Source organism: Pituophis catenifer, unplaced genomic scaffold (assembly GCF_029215685.1).
Source record: "Pituophis catenifer annectens isolate HBS135680 unplaced genomic scaffold, rPitCat1.0.hap2 SCAF_6, whole genome shotgun sequence".
Taxonomy (NCBI): Eukaryota; Metazoa; Chordata; class Lepidosauria; order Squamata; family Colubridae; genus Pituophis; species Pituophis catenifer.
The window spans coordinates 34,283,454-34,306,180 of record NW_027256886.1 but is presented as its reverse complement, the minus strand read 5'-3'; the positions used below and the strand labels follow the sequence as shown (position 1 = coordinate 34,306,180).

The 22,727-nt window shown below is 36.5% G+C and overlaps 2 protein-coding genes across 2 annotated transcripts; one reads left to right on the top strand and one right to left on the bottom strand.

The window, feature by feature from the left end:
• Positions 1-2,485: 2,485 nt before the first annotated feature.
• LOC139317778 (tubulin alpha-3 chain) lies at positions 2,486-5,729 on the top strand. Its single transcript, XM_070944832.1, has 4 exons — positions 2,486-2,697; positions 3,354-3,502; positions 3,836-4,516; positions 5,433-5,729. The coding sequence occupies exons 1-4, from the start codon at positions 2,577-2,579 to the stop codon at positions 5,727-5,729; spliced, it is 1,248 nt and encodes a 415-aa protein (XP_070800933.1). The 5' UTR covers positions 2,486-2,576.
• Positions 5,730-8,064: 2,335 nt separating this feature from the next.
• Positions 8,065-22,127, bottom strand: LOC139318089 (integral membrane protein 2C-like). The gene is made up of 6 exons (XM_070945351.1): positions 21,941-22,127; positions 15,781-15,948; positions 13,126-13,314; positions 10,620-10,730; positions 9,980-10,130; positions 8,065-8,948 (listed from the first exon to the last, which is right to left on the bottom strand). Exons 1-6 carry the CDS (start codon positions 22,052-22,054, stop codon positions 8,857-8,859), a joined length of 825 nt encoding a protein of 274 aa, XP_070801452.1. The 5' UTR covers positions 22,055-22,127; the 3' UTR covers positions 8,065-8,856.
• Positions 22,128-22,727: the final 600 nt, after the last annotated feature.

The window sequence follows — 22,727 nt, the reverse complement described above, 5'->3', positions numbered from 1 at the left end:
TTATTCACATTTCTTATAAACAGAGTTAAAAGATACCACTGAGATCATCCACTAAAACACTATTCAGTGATCACCCTTTTTAAATTTAATTTAATGTTTAATTAGTCTAATTCTAGACTAATTCCTAAGAGATTGTTCCTCCGTAAAATATTTTCCTGGGCAAAAAATTTGAATATGTATATTTAAAAGTATATTTTTTCTTTAAAATTATGTTATTACCAAATAATTTTTGTGGATTTTTTTACATTGTTTTTTTAAAAATTATTTCATTTTTCTTATCTTCAATGTTTAACAAATTCTTCATAAAAATACATAAAATGTTGAAATGACATGTAGGAGTAACGTTATCCACATCCTCCCAAAACAAAAGCCTAGTATAGTGAAGGAATGAGAATTTCTGCTTATATCATTACTGTTTCTTAAACAATGAAGTTATTTCTTTATGCAATTTACAGTTTACACCTGAGCTATATTTATTTTCAGTGAAAATTATTCATTTTTTCATTTTATAATGTACAATTCTGCCTTGTGTTTAACAGCATTGCATAATTTATGGGTTCCAAAAATATGATACATGAATCCAACACATTTTGTCAGTTGGGCCACAAGTAAAAGTAAATCTAAGTAAATAAATAAAAAGTAATTTAAAAGATAATTGTAAAATGTTGATTGGCTGAGAATGACAACATGAAGTTTCCAAACAGTGACTTATAACCATAAACAAATGGAGTTAATTATTTTCTTTTCAGGTGTTAGTGGTTAGTGTAGACAAACTTCCAAGATTGAAAAGCAATGGCATTTAAACATTTAAAGTATTAAAACATTTTAAATGCAAAGACCCAATTCTATTCTGATTGGAATATATAATGCATTGTTACATACAAAAACACACATATCAACAATAACCTTAAAGAATAACAAATATAGTCATATTTACTGATTTTCTACAGAAATTCACCATATACTTGAAAAAGCACCTTTCGGATATTTGACTGAATGTTATTCAGGAAAAAATACTTCTATTTCTCTTTTAACATGCCATTATCTGTCTATTGCCTGCCTATCTATCTATCTATCTATCTATCTATCATCTCTGTCTTTCTCTGTCATTCATTCATTCAGTTACCTATCTACAATATTTATTTTAGTGTTGAGGCTACAGACAGAAGTAGCCTCTCACTAACTACAACATGTGAATTCCGGGTCTCAGGAAACTGTGAAAAATATAACAATGAAATAATATCTCAGAAAGTAGCAAGAATCACACCGCAAGGAATTCCACTTTATTTATTTTTTTAATTGAGGCTTGCGGCAGGAGAATTCATGAAATCTCGATCCTAACAGACGCCAATCTATCCTTCAGCGGAGAACCCATTTCCCGCTCAAAATTCCACCGATCTCCGATTCTTCATCACCAGAGGTTCATCCCAGACTAAAAAAAAAAAAACCCACCTTGTTCAACCAATCAGCTTCCAGGACCTGAACACCCTCCACCAATGGAGAGTAGGGAGTTCGCGGTCGGAAACCGTTGCTCTAACGGTCGACAGTTGAGGCCACCTTCAAACGGGAGTTGAACGTCGAACCTTCGAGGGAAAGCATTGAACCTCGTCATCTTCGTGAGGCACCATGGTGGGAAGTGGGACTTAGGTGGCTGGGCTTTGTTCAGTGGGGAGCTGGGACACGGCAGCTCTTTAAGCCTCTTGGCGTAGTAATGCTATGAGGGAATCGCGAGCGTAGGGTACGAGAATGATATGCTCGTGGAGGAATGTTTGTCGCCTCATGCGAGTTTTCCCGCGCGAGCTTAGCCTCAGTCGAGTCTTCATGCCTCAGAAAGGCGTGATTCGGTCGAGGACATGGGTTGCCTCGCGCTGTATTGTCTTGTATTTGGCTAGGCACGAGGGCTGAAAGGCCCTCCGCTTAGAATTTGCCACGGTGCGAAGCGGAAAAGGGGATGGAGGGTGGGGGGAGAATATAATAGTCTTGGTGCTGAAGAACTGTGAACCAACAAGAAACGAGAGAGAGATCTGTTGCATAGATTTAGAGTCCATTGATTTGGCATTACAAAAGGCCGGTAAAAGAGCTGAATAATAAAGAGTCCAGTGTGAAGTAGTGGCGAAGAGTGAGACATGGGAGGGGTTGAAGTATGAGGTATAGCATAATTAAAGTTGAGACAAAAGAGATTTTATAAAATCGCATAGTAGGTACAGTGTAAGTGGGCTGTAGAGAAAGCGTACTCTTTAGCATTATTAAACAGTTTTCAAAGACCTTTTCTTTTTAACTTGGGTGTCCTAAGGGCAATTGATCATTAAAATAGTGCATATTTTAAAATAGACATTAGAAATCAAATGGGTACATTATCAAAATACAGAACTGGGTCAATATACATTTTTGTGGTGCTTCATTATTAGGCATATACTTTCAAAAATAAGCATTAATCATGCCTTTTTTAAAAAAATACAATTTTTTTTTAATAGCGTGAATGTATCTCTATCCACGTTGGACAAGCTGGAGTTCAGATTGGTAATGCTTGTTGGGAATTGTATTGTCTTGAACATGGAATTCAGCCAGATGGTCAGATGCCCAGTGACAAAACCATAGGAGGTGGAGATGATTCCTTTAACACATTTTTTAGTGAAACCGGTGCTGGCAAGCATGTACCTAGAGCTGTTTTTGTGGACCTTGAGCCAACTGTTGTTGGTATGTATAAGGGCTTGGAAATGTGGGATCAACATGTGGATGATCAGAAATAATTTACATTTATAAAATATTTGTTTTCATTATTTAGAAGTGATAAAAGTAGGGTTTTTTCCTACATAAACTTGAATTTTGATGAAAGCAATTGTAAAATAATCCCCCACTAAGTTAAGATTGCCTTTACACATTATGAAATGAAATCCAATTGTTATTTCATTTATCCTCTCGTAAGAATAATAGGATAGAAGTACACAGTTTACTGTTTTATAACAGTTCTTTTCTTAACAAGAAAAAACACCTTGATGTAGCCATATAGTCATCAGAAGTGAACTAACACATCTTTTCATGCTGAGAGTCCTCTGTCTGTCTATGGTTTATTTTAATTCCTGCAAAAAGAAATCCTATCTTTTGTTCAGAAATATTAGCCAGAATTGATCTCATAAGTATCTGAAGTATTCTCAAGTTTGTAATGTTTTTGGATAATGTAAAAACATAATACATATGCTTAACAATAATTAGAACAGCTGAATCCCTTCCAACTCTGTTATTCTATTAAATACATTATTTCTGAGTTTGTGGAATATTATTAGAAATAATAAAACAATGGATTTTGAATTAGAATTAATCAAAGTTTTGGGGGTTTTTTTTAATCTTCAAAGATGAGGTGCGTACAGGTACTTACAGACAGTTATTTCATCCTGAGCAACTCATTACTGGAAAAGAAGATGCTGCTAACAATTATGCTAGAGGCCATTATACCATAGGAAAAGAGATTGTGGATCTAGTCCTGGATCGCATTCGAAAATTGGTGAGTCATTATAAGATGTGAATTAGAAAATACTTGCAAATAAAACTGAAATTTTAAAATTTACCATTTTAAAGTCATACAAATTCTAGTTTTTTATTCAAAAGTACCATGTTTAAAAAATATTTGATCTATTTAAGTAAGGAATGCATTTTTAGAACTATGTATACTATACTGACTTTTTAAATTTAATTTTAATTGACTGAAGGGTATTGCAAATATTTTAATTGAATATAGTAGCAAAATAATATCTGCATGTTAAATTTATACTGTTGAAATTAAGTATTCTGTTCAATGACCTCACTTTTTATTGGGTTTTGGGGGTTGTCTTTGTAGGCTGATCTGTGTACTGGTCTACAGGGTTTCCTTATTTTCCATAGTTTTGGTGGAGGTACTGGCTCTGGATTTGCATCTTTGCTAATGGAAAGGCTCTCAGTTGACTATGGGAAAAAATCCAAACTGGAATTTGCAATATACCCAGCTCCACAAGTATCTACTGCTGTGGTGGAGCCTTACAATTCTATCCTTACCACACATACCACATTGGAACATTCTGACTGTGCATTCATGGTGGATAATGAAGCTATTTATGATATATGTCGACGCAATCTTGACATTGAACGTCCTACTTACACCAACCTCAATCGTCTCATTGGTCAAATTGTATCTTCTATCACAGCTTCACTACGTTTTGATGGTGCTCTGAATGTAGATTTGACAGAATTTCAAACAAATCTTGTTCCTTACCCACGAATCCATTTCCCCTTGGCAACGTATGCTCCTGTCATTTCAGCTGAAAAGGCATACCATGAGCAGTTGTCAGTGGCTGAAATTACTAATGCTTGTTTTGAGCCAGCTAATCAGATGGTAAAATGTGATCCTCGGCATGGTAAATATATGGCATGTTGCATGCTATACAGAGGTGATGTAGTGCCAAAAGATGTCAATGCAGCTATTGCAACAATCAAGACAAAACGCACAATTCAGTTTGTGGATTGGTGTCCAACTGGATTCAAGGTACTATATTGTCGAATGTAAATAAACATGGGGTAAATCTTAGTGAATTCCAATGATTTGGGTGGAAACTTCCTAATATAAAAGTAATAAAAGCAGGATAAAAATATAATCTAATAATATATGAATAAGATTGCATTTACCTGATAACTGTTTCCAAATGGAGGGATTTTGTGGCAGATGTGAATACAGCAGTAATATTTTTCTTGCCCAGATCAGATGATATATTTCGCAATTCTGAAAATGTTGATCAGCATTTATTTTATTAATGTTTGTGGTGCCAAATTTAGAGTTTCCTATGATACTTGAGTCGACTTTTTAAATTCTTTTATGATTTTTAAAATAACTGGAGGTGGCAAACATGTGAGAGAGTGACTAACCAAAATCATCCAGCTGGCTTTCGGTGAAGTAAATCATATCCTTACATGAAGAGTCATTTCATTATGAGATGGGTGGCCAATAAATTCAATAAATAAGTGCTACACACCAAATTGCCTTTTTTCAGTTATTAGGCTGGTACAATCATACAGGATAAATAAATAATCTATTCTAAATGAAAGCTAGTCTGCTTATTAGAGCTTTAGTATATTTAAGAGAATTAAACCTTAATTCCATTTATTATATATAAATTATGTATAAATTCCATTTATTAATTCCATTTATTATGTATCTCATGATAAAAGTGAGGCAATTTGCATAGATTAGGGGTTTTCTTTTTCTTTATGAGGTATATGTGAATACATTCTCTGTCTCCAGCTCCCATTCTGATTCAAAGATTCATGTCTAATTTTTTGTTTCCCATTATGCTTTTATTCACAAAATTCTTGGGGAGGAGGAAAGGCAGGGAGAGAAAAAGTTCGGATTTGAAAATTCCTTGCACTATTGAGGGAAATGTAATGAATTTTTTGCCTTCTTTTAGGTAGGCATCAATTATCAGCCACCCACTGTGGTACCAGGAGGAGATTTGGCTAAGGTGCAACGTGCTGTATGTATGCTGAGTAACACTACTGCAATTGCAGAAGCTTGGGCTCGCCTTGATCATAAATTTGATTTAATGTATGCTAAGAGAGCCTTCGTGCATTGGTATGTAGGGGAAGGAATGGAAGAAGGAGAATTTTCTGAAGCCCGAGAGGATCTCGCTGCACTTGAAAAAGATTATGAAGAAGTTGGTGTTGATTCTGTGGAAGCTGAAGCTGAAGAAGGAGAAGAATATTAAACTATGATATATATTTCAATATTTTGTACTTTCAGGTTCACTTGTTCAGTTCCAAATAAACATTTAAGTGTTCTAAGAAGTTTAATAGCTATTATTTAAAATAGCTTTAAAATCATCCCTTGAAACAGTTTCTATAAACTTTGAGCAAAGCATAAAATAAAAGTTTTCTGTAAAACTGTCTCAGAAACATATTTATCCATTCTTTATTTCTCCCTTTCATTCTTACAGGATCTTTTAAAAACTTATAAAGTATTCTGAAATAGTCCTTAAAGTTATTGCATCTTAGAATGTATGTACATAATAAAAATGATACTGGGGATGTCATTGATTATGTATATGGAATTTTATGTTAATTAAAGTAATGTGAATAAGAAAATCTTGTTGCAATTTTATCAGTGGATTTTGTCTACTCTGGTTTCATCTTCACTTTTATGTATTGAATTTTTAGAACTGGCTGGAAATAAAATAGTTTGGGAGATTATAAAATGAAGATAGTATTGCAGCTTTACTGATCTTTAGTATGGAAATGAAATGGATGAATATTTTACATAATCAACTAAGCATATTGATCCTAAGATACTAGCACAAACTTGATTTACATTAAAAAACATTTTGGTTCTTACATTCTGCTAGCTGATAAACAGCTTAGTTTATCAGCTAGGTTTAGGTGCTGCAGTAACAAATTTTATGATAAACTCCGCTATATCAGATTTCAAACTTTTCTATCACTAGCTAGTAAAGGCTTGAAAATAGAATAGCATTAAGTGATATCTACTTAATTGAATTATGAAAATGAGATGGATGGGCTTGATCAGTTGCATGGTGTAAAAAAGTAATGTGCATGTGATTATCTTAAATTACAGTAACATAGTTTGACATTTATTGAGAAGCCTATTCAGTTCATTGGCCTTTATTTTCAAATCAAGGAATTGTATTATTTCTGTCCTAGCCCTTCAGATGCAAAAACCTTGATTGCATTATCTCTTATCACTTAAATTATTTTTGAAAACTCAGATCTTGTCCTGCTTTCATTTGAGGTGATGATTTGGAATAGAAAATGTCAACCTTTTAAGTATACTAAAGCAATAAAAGGCTCAGGAAGACTACAGCTGAACTTAATGAAGTGTGCTATATATTCTTGCTAGTCTGATTGCTCTCCCCACCTCCAAATAACCAAGTGAATCAGGGAGGGTCAGTAGAGTTCATAATATCACTTTTCCAGGACTGAAGTAATGTTTCTGTTTATGCAGTGAGGCCTTTGTCAAGCAAATATATTTCTGGAATATTGCCACATAAAGTTATCAGTGATAGCATTCATCTTTTTAATCTGCATATTTTATACATTTAAGGTTTGGTAGACGATCTTTAAACTACTGGAAACTGGAGGGACTGAACAATTAAATAAATATATAGCTGGTTTAATTACATTTGTTCTCAACAAATTGTCATTAGTTCCTCATTAAATTGGAAACTTGAGACATGCTTATCAAATTTGTAGATGAAATTAAATTTGGTGTAATAGGGTAGGGTTTTCACATTCTTTTAGGTTATGGAATTTTTCTAATTCTCTGGAATCCCTGATCAACAGGCAAAGCTTTAGAGATTCAAAATAGGTTATATTTCACTGAATCTTTTCCTCCCTTTAGTCTCAGAATCCTATTAGCTATATATTCCTGATATGATTTTTGAAACTCTTATCGCAATTGTTTTTCCAAGTAACATGCCTGCCCATTCCACAACATTGGTCTGCAAGGGTTGTCATGACAAGTCAGTTTTGCATTTCTTTCAATAGCATAGCTGTATTGTGTCATTTGGAAAATGTGATACTATATATAAATCCTTTATATTATTAATGTGCTTTTCCTGTTAAGGCTATAGCACAGTACTGTATGTTTTAATTTACACTGTTTATCTTTCATGACCTCAAGTTCAGTGCTTTATGTGGCAATAGCTGAATATTCAAACTAAAAAAAAATAAGACTACTAAAGAATGAAAAAAAACCCTCAATTACCACAATTATGTGCCCTCAAGTCTCATCTCTTACCCACCAAATAAATCTCCAAGATGATCTGAGCCAATTTGAGCCTTTTTTTTATATAACTGCACTCATTACTGCTGAGATTGAATCCATCCAGTTTCCTGCTAGCCATTCTTTTCCTCTTTCCTTTCACCTTTTGCAGGGTTATAAACTCAAGAGAACTAGGTCTTTAAATAGTACACCCAAAAATATAATTTGAGGCTGATAACAAGCACACAACTAGGAAAATTGAAAAACATTCCGACATTTGTTTCTATAAAAACTTCAAAATAAAAAAGTCCTCCAGAAAAACAGAATAATTTAGTAAACTATTTTATTCACATTTTTTTGTAGATAAAATAGACACAGCATTAAATGTTTTCTTTCATTCCAGAGCAGCTTTTCCCAACCAGATGTCCATCCTTCAAAAGGCACTTCAATTTGAAAAGCTCCCAAGCAGGTTGGAGATGGCTATCCCACAGTAGTGATGTTTTGACTTAAAATCTACTCCAGATTTTAAAAAAATAAAATAAAACAAAATATAGCATTATCATGGTTTGGGTTTTCCACAATTTATTAAGATTAATGACCAAAGAAAATTACTGGTTTAAGAAAAGTTTGAGTTCTTAAAAGTTTTAACTTGAGATCAAATTAGTAGAAAATAGTATCAAAGCAAGGTTTAAATATTAAGTTAGAAAAAACTTTTTATTAATATTATGCTCTTGCATTTTTTTTATACTCAGCGGATGTCTTTACAAAGAAATAGCTCATACAATATTGTCTGAAAAGGGCCAAAAGACACAAAAACAATCTATGTCGAAGTTTTCTATTCCAGTTTTTCTTGTGTTTTTTTCTTTATCTTCCTGCTCCCAACTCTAGACTTAAAGAACATCATGTACTCTGAAAAGGCTATATTACTATATTATGTTTTATTATCAGTCTACAAAAAATTAATGAGGATTAATATATAAAATATTGATCCAGTATCAAACACCAGTGACGTAACAATTTAGTAATGGATTATGGTAGGCATATTTTTTTTCTTAGAATTTTTTTTTACAAAAAAAAAGAAGCAAAGCCCAGAATAGAAAAAATCTGAGTGGCAGTTCTCACAATGACTGGCAAATTGCTGTGTCAACCACAAAAGTATTTGCAAAATGGCGGATGTGATGACACTTCTCAGTAGCTCGTTGATAGATATCTGGAAAAAAGAACCAGAAAAGAAAGTCAAATTAAGTTTCTTGGATCTTTAAAGACACACCACAAAAAAAATGCAACCATTTAATTTCTAAATTAAAGTACGTAGAAATAAGAGCACAAAAACAATACAAATCACAGAAAGGGACACAAACATTACTGGCATTGTCATGTATTAATAAACCCAACTCTCAAAAGCTGTTTTCTCACCTTAAGTGATTTACATAGAATAAGGTGCTCTGATCCAAAAATACTATCAAAATATAACAATTTATTACAGAAACAGCATCTAGACAAACGTTTGAAATGTTTGTTTTTTTAAACACTAAATTTTAAACTGTCAGTGAAGAACAAATTTCTTTTTCCTTAATCTCTGAACATTTGCAATTTATAGCTGGCTTTATTTAAACAATATAGACAGCTGCCCATCTTACTGAGGTAACTCTAGATGGTGCATACAACAAAATACAAACACTAATTCACCAAGTGCCTGGAGTTGGGGGAAAATATCTACTATCACTAAATAACCGGCCAGCAGAGTTAGAAGCTCGTTTGGATGGTGTGGTCTTGTAGAGGGCCAAGTGGAGCTCATCAGGTCACTGATCTCTTAGAATGCCTGAATGGGAGATTTTTTTCTAATTTCCAAAAGGAAACATTGCTTTCAAGATGGTGTATCTTGGATTGGCTTCAACCTTGTTCAACCCTGGGATGCTATTAGATGGAGGTACAACTATGAGGATAGATATTCAGCAAGTTTTAAATAAGGTACCTTCAAGCCAGGGCAAGGAAGTTGTGTGGATGAGCCAATTATCATATATACAACAATTCATTAATGAGGTATTAATATCATATATGCAAAAACATTAATTTAGAGTTACTGGAGATACTATTTTAAAAATAGCTTCACTCTACCAGTATATTCTTTTGCCAATATCACATGTTGAATTGAAAAATAATAACTGCTGTAAAGTTACAGTCCATTAAAGAATCACAATATAAAATTCAGCAAAAGAAATAAAATGATGTTCCCCTTACGTCCTCTTGCTATCCTATGGCCCAATCTGAAGGTTTCTTTCCCTTGGCAGAGTTTATGAATATAGGAGCCAAACAGATCTGGGTCAGTGGCATGTTGTGTCACCATCCTCTCTTCCTGGATCATGTTGGTTTGTGGCAAATATTCCCCTTTCTGCAATCCAAAAATTTACAATTCACTGACAAATTGCTTGTTTTAACATCTGGAAAGAAACATCTCTTCAACAAGTCCAAAACTATTATTTTCACTGTTCAGGAATTTTTGATCCATGCTTCAGAATATCACTTCAAGCAACAATAAGTCATTTTTCTCATCTCAACCTATACGCTGAAGTAACAATGGTATTAGTGCTACAAAATGATCACTATTTTGTATTTTTCTGATGATAATTTATCGATGCTCTACAATAATTTCTCAATTCATAACATTCATTCAAAAGTCAAAACCTAAATACTACAGAGACTGGGAGTCCTACTTTCTTTTAAGTCAAATATCAGGGTTCCATCAACCTACTACAGCTTTTCAAAGCTGGTTACTATTATTGGAACCACAAGTGAAAGCATTATCAGTTCCAAGGGAGGGTGCAATGGTTATAGAATATAGCTGTAATCAAATATAGAATAAAAAGGATTATTTACTGACCTTTATATTAAGTGTTAACTCCCAGAAATGCTTAAGTGGCATAACAATAGTAGCATTTAGCTCTCCAATGTAGCATTTATTTACTACCCAATCATAATAAGCTGTGAATCCCTGAAATTGCACCAAATAAAATCAGGTTAAAAACAGGTTGAATGCGCTCAAAACAGATTCAAGAACCCTCACAGAAGAATCTGGGATTTGGTAAAGGTGACTGCTTGAATTGGACTGAAAATATAACGTTTCACGTCCCCACTTAATCTCAGTGCTCACTGGGTGATGTATTGTCTCAGGACAAATTAAGGCATCAGGAGTAGACACCCAGAGACCACGAGTTCAAGTTCTGATTTAGGCACAAAGCTAGCTAGGTGACCTTGGTCCAGTTATTCTCTCTCAGCCCAAGGAAGGCAAACCACTTCCAAAAAATTCTACTAAGAAAACTGTAGGAACTAGTCTAGGCAGTTACCAAGAATCAATGCTGACATGAAGATATCCACACACAGCCCACCTTCACAAGTTTATTGTTGCAAATCTTGAATTAGGAGACAAACCAATGTCAGTCACTTTGACACTCAAGAGAAAAGGGTACTAGAATCATATGATTTAACCTTTTATACCCTTTTCATAGGAAGCTGCTTTCCAATTCCAGGCAACTGTCAAGAGCCAGAACAGTATAGGAACACAAACCCCCACAAAAGCGCACACACACACTAAAAGGCTATAAATGAGACTAAACTGATCAAAATTTCTAGTAGCACATATCCAATTGAGGCCAAAAATTAAATAAAATCAAAAAAAGGTTATTAAGGTACATTGTTCTCTTTACAGTACCATCCCATTATATACTTGTGATGGGAGATATCGAACAGGGGATATATAAAAACTAAGAAACTCAGGTTTCACAAACTCACAATGATATACTTCTTTTCACCAGTGGGAGACTAGGTACCCTACTCTATCCCAGTAGTCCCTACAAAGATGCAAATGTCAAGCTAATGTACACCAAGAATAATATATATGACTCCATCGATTTTCATTATTAGTACACTTCTTAATAAAACTATTGAGGTGGCTGATGTGCTGGCTAAACAATTATCTTATCAGGAGGGAATGAAACATACTGTATTTTCTAAATGAAGACAAAGGAGATCCTAAAATATGCTAGCAAGCTATTTGACACACTGTTAAAAGAGTTATGGGGAAAGCTGCAACAGTAATTATTATACATTTAAATCCATACACCTTGCATGATGAACACAAATTCAACTGTACGAATTATGGCTGAGGAGAATGAATAAGGCAGTTCAGACACAAGTTTAGGGAATCAATAAAACTACAGGTAATTTTTTGATTAATGATCTGGCAAGATTATCACCCTCCTAAACATTTCCACATCTCTGATATGGTTCTCAGAAATATGGGCATATTAAGTATTTAAGTCTTAGAATTACAGATGAATTACAGGATTACAAAATTACATTTTCACATTCTTGTTAATAAGGAAGATTGGAAGCAGCAGTCTGTGGACATGTGTGATTGATGTAAAGATACCTGGATATCTTTTATTTGGAAGTTACATAGAACTTTGCATTTTATAGGGTAAGTAAAGAATTTTGTAACAGAGAAACCATTATGTTTGAGATGCCTTATTCATTGAGCATTCCTATTCTGACCAGTCAGTTTGAAAGATTCCACTGATGAGTGATGCCATGGCTATTATCAGTGAATATATGCCCATATTAAAACCACACTACCTCCCAATGAAAGAAGCAGGATCTGGATCAATTTTGTTTGTTTCTCCATGTCTTATAAAACTGTAAGATCATCAAAGGAAAATAAGTTTGATATCATGGCATTCCAACCCATTATATGCCTAGCCCATCAGGTTCTTTAAAATGCTTAGAATTGGTACTAGGGTCTCCAAAATGATTATTTCATATTATTACTGAACTACATTTCAGATACATCACCTCAGAAAGGCAATGTGATCCACTGATGGCCAACGTGAATCACCAGACTATCAAATCTCAAAAGGTAATCCCATGTACTATGTGGTTTAGAATATGGATGTCCAACCTTTTGCCTTGCCTAAACTGCATTGAGCAAAGAGGAATTGTCTTGGGTCACATATAAAATATATAATATAGTTAATATGCATAAATCACATAATAATGTTAAAAGTTTATTATGATCTTGCCAGGTTGCATTACTAGCTGTCCAGGGCTGCATGCGGTTTAGAATGTTAGATGTCAATGTCATCTGGTTTAGAATGTTAGATGTCAGATGGTGAGACACATTCAGTTCCCACTCAACAATAAAATCTCTGGTTGGTTTTGCCCAGTTATCTCTGAAATTTGTTATGAAAATATATTGAAAGAAGAGTATTATATATGATATGAATTCCTGGAAAATGTGCTGAAAGAAATAACTTCCAAAAAAGTATTTTCTATATCTTTCTTTATTTCTGTCTTAGACATTCTTTCAAAGCATGTGCAGCCTAATTTCTTACCTGCTGAAAATCATGGATAATGTCTGCAGGATGCCCAACATTGGGCCTTGGGATGCTGATCTCCTCATAATCCTCTCCAAGGTAAATCTTCACATCCTCATACACTGTCCTGATTTCAGATGAATCATCGAATTCAAAGTAGTCACACTCCAAACCTCCTTCTTCATAATTGTAATACTCCGTCCTTTGCTACAATAGTTTAATAAAAAGTTCTCAAGCATAATTGACTGTTATTACCTCATTTTTAAACTTTTTAAATATACAAATTAATTTTGGATTACAGAATATGAAACAGACTTAAAACTAAGTGATATTTCTTTCCTACTGACCAGTGGGACAGTGTAAGAAATTTGTAACCAAGTATTGATCTTATGTCCTGTTTGGTCTATCATTCTGTCTTCTTTGTATCTATGAAATTGCTAATCTGAGATCACTTCTTTCTGTCTATCTACCCTGGTTCATACTTCTGAGTATACTACCTGGTGGGATGCAGTTAGCTAGGTACTAGGCTTTTCCTAGCTCTGTAATGTATTTCCTCCAAATAAATCTCCCTTTACTGGAGCATGTTCCAAAACCTGCTCCAGTAAACTTCCAGAGAATAATCCATCATTTCTAAGATTTAAAAAAAAACCACAAGATGGTACAATGAGATAACGTTTAACTCATTGCTGAATGTACATATATTTGCAGTCTAAATCTGGTAACTCTAACACACGAGTGGAGTTTTTGTCACAAAAAAGCAGTCTTAATTCTTTTTCTACCAGTTTTTTGTTTTGTTTTGTTTTTGCTGCTTGTTAAAAGCAGTTTTTTCTATCTTTTATTCAGAATTCAGTTTAATCTTTTAGTTAAGGCATCAGAATAGAAACCACGAGACTGTGAGTTCTAAATGTGCCCTTAGGCATGAAAACCAGCTGGCAGCCTTAGATCAGTCACTTTCTCAGTCCAACCTACCTCACAGGGTTGTTGTTGTGGGGAAAACAGGAGGAGGAACTGTGTTGGTTATGTTTGCCACCTTCAGTTACTTATAAAAATAATAAAGGCAGAATAAAAACAAATATTCCCACATATAATTCTTGTAAACATGATTGTAAATAACAACTTGCAATTGGTTGTAATTGTCTAAATAGATCCATATCCCTTCTCAGTGGAGCAGCTTCCTAAAGCAGCTTTTCTGCAATTTTTCCAAAATGCTGATGGGATTCATTACATTTGTACATATCATGCAGATTACAAAAGCCTCATCTGATATTCTGTATACCGTATTTACTCAAAGGGTCAATTATACTTTTTAAGTGACGGGATCATCTTGGGTCCAAATATAGTAACATTGAATGCTTGTTTTTACTGCTAGATTCAAGCATATTTTCCCATTGAGCAAGAAATAGACAAGATAGGGAAGGCATTTTGTTGCTCTCTTATTAAATGAAATTACCATATTTTTCAGAGTATAAGATGCATCTTTTCCCCCCCCCAAAAAAGGGTGAAAAACTGGGTGCGTCTTATACTCCGAATGTAGCCCTGCCCAGATTCTCAAACGGAGGTTTCAGAGGCTGAAAAAAGCATCAGAAAAGAAGCTTCAGAAAAGAAGGCTCCAAACAGAGCTTCAGAGGCTTTTTTTCTGAAGCTCTGATTCGGAGGCTTTCAGAGGCAGGAAAAAAAGTTTTTTCTGAAACAGTGTTTCAGAAGTTGGAAAAAAAGCAAAAAAGAAACAAGGTACAGAGCTCACAACTAAGGAACCTGTTGCTAAAATTCACCTCTGGGAACAGCTGATTGGGGGTATTCTGGGAGGCTGATCCACCTGCCAATCAGCTTTTTTCTTATTTTCCTCCCCAAAAACTAAGGTGCGTCTTATACTCCAGTGCGTCTTATACTCCGTAAAATACGGTAAGTGGCTGAGTGGGGTGAAGTAGTGAAGCAGTATTACACCCTCATGTATGTCAAAAAAGAGAGTAAACGGAATGTGAAAAGCAAGTTGGTATGGACAGGAATAGCATGTTTTACAGGTACAAGGAGCAGTTACCATGCGAAGCGTGTTCATAATAGAACTATAGAAAGAGAAAATCCTCAAGCCAGGATGAGTCTCCAGGAAAGGTAATGGGGAAAGGTTGAAACTATCAAAACAAGTCTCTGTTTACTAAAGCCCTATGGAAATTATTCAGTGGACATACGGCAAAAGGCTTTCTCAATGTGAAATCACAAACGTCCATTCACAGAAAGAGGATAGAAAACCAATTTTGCAGGTATTAAAGGGCATAAATTCATGATCAGTTATGGCTGATGAATATGAATTATACTGTCGAGATATACCTTAATAGAAGAATATTATCTGCTATCACTAAAGACAAGAATGTCATTTTAGTAATGTTTCTCTTCTGGCTATACTGGGAATGATATGCTTGTAAGAATCTGTCATATATGAGACATAATCTATCAAATATTGGGTTAGAAAATATATAAAAGGAAAGCTTATGCTGAAACTACTTTGGCTATCTGAAATGGGAAGCTCAGTTGTCTCAGATTATTGTGTAGCTCTTGGCTCCGTCTCTCATCTGTCTCTCATCTGAAGCAGACCAGTGGAGCAACTACTTTATAAATTTTAAAGTGGAAATGTTAATCCTCCAATTGTGTGATTAGTTTGAACCAAATCATACATACCATATCCATGCCCACGTGAGCAACTGAGTGAGTGAGAGATAAATATTTGTAGATATACATCGATGTTGAGATCAAGACGAGCAGTAACAACAAAAATCCCAAGGCCAAAAAGAAGAGGCAAGTAAGAGATCGCCAGCTCTGCTGTGGCAAAGATAAGGGCTGCTTCTCCTGTTTAAATAAAAGGGACAAGTCATTTATTAATGGACAGCATAGTAAATGCGGAATATCCTGAGCAAGATAGTTCTATGCCAAGCTTCCTTTTTCCATGTTGTGTACATCTGTTTTCTTTTACAACAGGCTTCCTAAGAAGGAAAATAATGTCTTAAAAGGTAATAAAAGATAGAAATACTGTATGCTTAACTCGACATGACTTGCTGATCACTTTCTCCTTGGAAAGTGGAAGGAACACAATAGGATAAGATAACTTATTTTGATACTAAGAAATAGTTACCATATTTTTCGGACTATAAGACGCACATTAGCTTTAGAGGAGGAAAACAAGAAAAAAAAATCTGCCTCTGCCCCTCAGCATCATCCGGTATTCATTTGGCTAGTGTCCTTGCAGCAAACAGCCTGGTCAACTTCAGCACATTATCACGGCCCCAGCACATGACTCGCAGGGCTCTGCTCCACTGCGCCCACCACCGGTCAACTGAGTTGAACTGCCACCACCACCAGGGAACATTGGAACCTTTGCTGCCAAGCAGCTGATTGGTGTTTGAATTTGCCTCCTGGAATACCGCTGATCAGCTGTTCTAGGCAGCGGGAATCGCTGTGGCCCATTCGCTGCACCCTGTTTGCTGCTGCCCATTCGTCAATGTCACAACCCATTCGCCACTGCCCGTTCACCACCGTGTCCATTTCATTGTCACCGCGGCCCGTTCAATAAGCAATAGGTGGTGGCAGTAGGAGACGGCAATCCCTGTCACCTAGAACAGCTGACCAGCACCGCACCAACCGCCCTCCCCTGCCACAATATTTGCTCTGTAAGACACACTGACATTTCCACCCACTTTTGGGGAGGGGGGGAGAAGTGTATCTTATAGTCCAAAAAATATGATAAGTCAAGAAACTGGAAGTAACAAATATTGGGAAAAGTCATTAATACTTGAATTCTTGATTGGAAAGGAAACTAAGGTACATGCAGTCAGACATGAATCTTGAATTAAAAAATAAGTTTTTAATAAACTTGTAGCACTGATAAGTAGGAAGGAGAAGATACTGTAAGAAGAAAAAGGAGCTCCATTTCTAGGTGACTTAAATTGCAGGAAAATATTGACTAAATGTTAAGGAAAACTTCCTAAGAGTAAGACTAGATTGACAGCAGAACTAATTACTAGAGGAATCTTTACTAGATGTATTAAAGCAAAGGCTAAGCAGCCTTATGATGGTGGTATTTCATTTGGATTTCTGGAAAAGGTTGGAGGGAATGGCTTAATTAGAATAATCTAATAGATTATCTTATTCTATTGATGTAGCATGTTTACAAATGTACATGAAATTTTCCTAAGTAACCTAAACAAACAACAATCAACTGCCATTTCACATTCTGGTTCCTTAAACCATCTCTTCTAATTTAACTTTGCAGACACATTTGTGCAAGGGTATGAAGAACATAAATTTCAAACAAACAAATGATATCACTGTGTGTTCCAATGTCCATGAGATCAGCCTACCCAATGATAATACTAATTCAACATTGTAACAGCAAACTACAGTCAAGTAATACAAAGAAGGATGTCTCATTGATAGCTAATCTCCCATCAAAAATAATTAAAGTAGGCAGTTTATGGATCATATATTTAATTTGTATGTACTGATATATATATGTGTGTGTATTTTAATATGTGTGTGTGTGTGTGTGTGTGTGTGTGTGTGTGTGTGTGTGTGCATGCACACACATTCACACACTGCAATATAAAGAAAGGGGGGGAATCATACATTTCAACAGATGAAATTACTTCTCGCTTCTGATCTTTTTCAGAATTGTTTTAATCAATACTGCCTACCACTTTTTTTTCCTCTAGGCACATAAGCACATTTCGAACAAAGCTACTTATATACTGGATGCGTCTAGAGCATTTTCATACACAACAACTGCATAAAGAAATACTTGCTTGAAGATGTCACTTGTTTTGCAGCATGCTACTTTTAAATAAATAAATACATAAAATAAATTAAAAACAGAACTTATTGAGCATCAGAGAAACTGTGGTCATACAGATACACTTGAGTGCCATAACTCCAATGCCCAGTCTTTCCAGAAAGCAGGAAAAAGAAATTAAAGAGAGTGGTAAAATAAATATCAAGATATCAAATAGCCAAAATTTCCTCAGAGCATCATACACTAGTTTTTCCTGATTATGAAACACATCTAGGCCATATTAAATTAATACAGTTTAGACAGGTTTTAATCTCTTCTCCATGTCATCTCTCTTTAAAAAGATGGTACTTCCTATAGTTCTAGAAGAAAACCCTGAGAGAACCATCTTTGTTGCTAATGTGATACAGGCCTACAGTGTCAAGCCAACTGTCAGGTTGAAAAACAAAATATGAATTTTGTGTGGTGCTAATCCAGTTAATGTGTCAATATTCTACTTAAAGTTATTTCCATTAAGTACAGTGGTGGGTTTCAAAAATTTTTACTACTGGTTCTGTGGGTGTGGAAGGGGAAGAATACTGTAAAATCTCCATTCCCACCCCACTCCAGAGGAAGGATACTGTAAAATCTCCATCCCCTCCCTAATCCAGGGGAAGGTTACTGCAAAATCCCCTTTTCCCCCAATCAGCTGGGATTTGGGAGGCAGAGAATAAATGAAGGTGGAGCCAGTCAGAATTTTTATTACCGGTTCTCCGAACTACTCAAAATTTCCGGGTACCGGTTCTCTAGAACTGGTCAGAATCTGCTGAAACCCACCTCTGATTAGATAGCTCTATGAATAAGAACAATTTCCAGTGAATATTGTACTAAAACAGCAATATGAAACTCTTTATAATAAAATGTGTTACAGGTATGGATTTGAAAATTATGCTGCCTGGATTGAGAGACTTATGTGCAGGAGTATATTTGAGAGATTTAGTGAGATTTGCATATCTACGAGACCGCCTTCTGCCACCAATAGCCTCCCACCGGCCAATACGTCGCACAGAGAGGGCCTCCTCAGGGTGCCGTCCGCCAGACAATGTCGGCTGGCGACCCCCAGGGGGAGACTTCTCTGTGGCGGCTGTGGAACAACCTCCCCCCAGAGTTACGCACAATACCAGACCTCTGGACTTTTCGTCGGGCCCTGAAAACTTATTTATTTCACCTAGCCGGGCTGACTTGATCCCACTGTTTCGGTTAAATTGAATTGATTTTAATTGGGTTGTTTTAAATTGTGGCCAAAAATATTTAATTATTTTTAAACTGTTTTTAAATTTTGTATGTTCTGTTTTATTCTAGCTGTTCACCGCCCTGAGTCCTGCTGGAGAAGGGCGGTATACAAATTAAAACAAATATAAAATATAAAATAAAAAAATATATAAATGAAAGCAAAAAAAAAAAGTCTTAGGGAACAGAAAAAAGCTTAATATTATAAAAATAAACCTTTTAAATTGAATTTCACTTCCTTTTTAGTCTCCAGTGACAATCTCCTTCAAGTCTTTTTAACTCTGCAGAACTCGTGTAAGCAGTGTAGGCCTACAACTCATCTCCCAACTACAGGGGAACAAATAGCAGAAAATGTTACCTTCTCCATGTGTAGGTTGTGGTACCACATATTTTGCCTCAATGTGAAATAACTCTAAATACCACAGGTGTAATTTTGGGTACCAAAAATCCATCCATATATGGTCTAGCCATAATGTGCCTCTTAAAAATAAGATTAGTAGAGCTGGTTATATCTTTTAATCTCACCTACTAATGCAACCATAGTTCATAGCACAAGGCAACCACAAGGCTTGAAAAAAGCCATCAACATGGTCACATGCAAATTACAGAAGATGGAAAAATTACCTCTGCTATTTTAGATTACAGATCACAAGAACTAGAAATATTCTTAACTTGATTTCAGCTTAAATAGAGAGATGTTCTGCAATTATTGGAATTTGTGGAAGACAAAAATAAGTCCCCAACATGATAACAGTAGAGATATTATATAACAACACAAACAACAAAGAATGAAGTCAAGTTCTGATTATTTTTAAAAAAAGAACACAGGAGCAGCAGAACAATCCCTCAGAAGGCCTGATAGAGAACGTTCCCATGGTAACAAACAGACTTGCTTGCCCAGAAATTTTTGGCTTTTTTCCCTTGGTTTTATAACTGGAGATATTCAAGACTCTAAGAAGAACACTAGCCATTCATCTTGTCAAAGAAACAGGAATAATTTGAAACATATATCAAATTTGCCAATCCAATCCTAGAGTAGGAATAGAGAATCCATTTAGAAGCTCATAGCATTACTCAAGGCAAGGATATGGCTTTCACTCTACCAGGTGAAATAACTAAAAACCACCTTCTCTACCTTGGTGCCTTCTGAAATGCAACTCACATGAATTCAAACAACATGAAACTGTACAGGAATTGGAGTCGCAAACATGCAGAATAAAAGAGTGTTGGGGGAAGACTGGACCAGAACAGAGGGGAGACGGTCCAAACTTCTGCTGGAGCTTCATTTGACTTATTATTTAAATGAAACGTAATTGTTTTAAGTACCAAACAATTCATATCCTACAAATTTGGCACTGAGACACCAGGCTCTGAGCATGATCCTTTAAAATAATTTCACATGTATACGTTCAGAAGTACAACAACAGGGGGTAAATGTTTGGAAGATAGGGATTTAATAAACCCCTTTCAAGCAAAAGTTGCTTGTGGTATGGAAGTTAAAAGATCCTTTAGGGCTGGGAAACAGTTGTCTAAATCCAGAAAGTTGCAACTGACTGTATATGGGCCTGGTTGCCAATTGTGGCACCGCAGACGTAATTTGTAGAGCAGTGTTTCTCAACCTTGGAAGCTTGAAGGTGGGTGGACTTCAACTCCCAGAATCCCCCAGCTGAAGTCCACCCATCTTCAAGCTACCACGGTTGAGAAACACTGTTGTAGAGGATGTGGAGTGGAACCTTGTCCAACTTGATGCACATTGACTTCATAAGCGTCCCTTATACCCCAGCCACACAGCAGCACATTTTCCATTCTTTTTTTTTTTTAATTTGATTTATATGCCGCCCTTCTCCGGAGACTCAGGGCGGCTTACAATGCGTTAAGCAATAGCCTTCATACTTTTGTATATTTTTATACAAAGTCATCTTATTGCCCCCACAAACTGGGTCCTCAATTTATCTACCTTAGAAAGGATGGAAGGCTGAGTCAACCTCGAGCCTGGGAGATTCGAACTTGCAGTAATTGCAGGCAGCTGAATGTTAATAACAGGCTATTAGTCTGCTGCGCCACCAGGCACTCTGCTGGCAGAAGGAATGGAAACAGATCAGCACACGTGGTGCCAGAGTTGAAGGTAGGGGATTTTTAATTTGGTTTGCTTGGTTAGTAGCTGAAACCAACAGCAGGCACTTCTGGTTTTCTGGCATCCGTGTGGAAAGGAGAAAAAATACTCACGATCCAGTCGCCCTAGCCCAGTGTTTCTCAACCTTGGTAGCTTGAAGATGGGTGGACTTCAACTCCCAGAATCCCCCAGCCAGCAGCGCTGGCTGGGGGATTCTGGGAGTTGAAGTCCACCCATCTTCAAGCTACCAAGGTTGAGAAACACTGCCCTAGCCAGAGACAAGCCCTACAACAGTAACACTTTTAAAGAGCCACCACTCTTTCCCTCTATGAAGGGAATTTCTGTTCTGACCCCGGGCTCGAATCGCTTGCGATGAAAGCGCTGTTCTTCACTCCTAGCGTCCGCCGGACCTACTTCGATCTTACCTGTTTTACTCAAACACCGCAAAACCATATTGCGCCATGCAACAGCTCCATCCTCGGAAAGATTTACCCAATCGTCCAGAAACGCATCTATGCTTAGCGCGACTTCAGTAAATGTATTAAAGGTTTTTTTGTTTTTGTTTTTTTTTAAATAACCACCACAATCTCGTGGGCCCCTGAGAGCGTTCATGTATTCATCCTCATTAACTGAAATGCAAACCCGATCTGATAAACGCCACCTACGTAACAACTCACCGCATCCTGAGAAAGGACGAGGCCTTTCGCTGGGGCCCCGTGGCGCGTTGCAGCTGCCGCCTCTTTCTCCGGCTTGAGGTCAGCTGTAACCGGCTGGAAGCCGATCTTCACCATGGCTCGACTGCAAATCCCCCACAGCGAGCCCCGCTGACCGTTTCGTGCCACCCGCGCAAGCGTCTCCCGCGAAGATCGGGGCTTTTGAGATCCCGCCTCCGCGAACGGCCCACCCAGGCAGCTCCGTTTCGCCTCCGGTTTTCATTGGCGAAGCCTGACGCTCTCTTTGCAGAAGCCCAGCCTTTTTGATTGCAAGTGGGCCGACTGTGGAAGGCTCACCTCGCACGTGCTAAAAAAAAAACTCAGGACTTTTTGCACGTGGGTCACAAATCTCTCCTTAATTTTACCCGGAATGAATCTGTAGAGATTCTCAAGTCATCCAGGACATGGTTGTCCCAAAGGTGCTTTTTTTCAGGAGGCAACTGAACTTCCTTGTTTTTTTTTTCTTTTGAAGAACGTTTAGCTTCTCATCCAAGAAGCTTCTTCAGCTCTGATAGGATAGTGGGGAATGGAAGGATTTATATTCCTTGCAGACCGCTGGTCCTTTGCATCCTTTTAGGGGGTCTTTGAAGCACTTGGAGGTTTATCTGCGTACTCAGGGTCGCCCAAGTATTTCCATTCCCCACTATCCTGAAGAAGTTTCTTGGATCTTCAAAAGAAAAAAGAAAGTCCAGTTGCCTCCTGAAAAAAGCACCTTTGGGACAACCATGACCTGGATGACTGAGAATTTCTA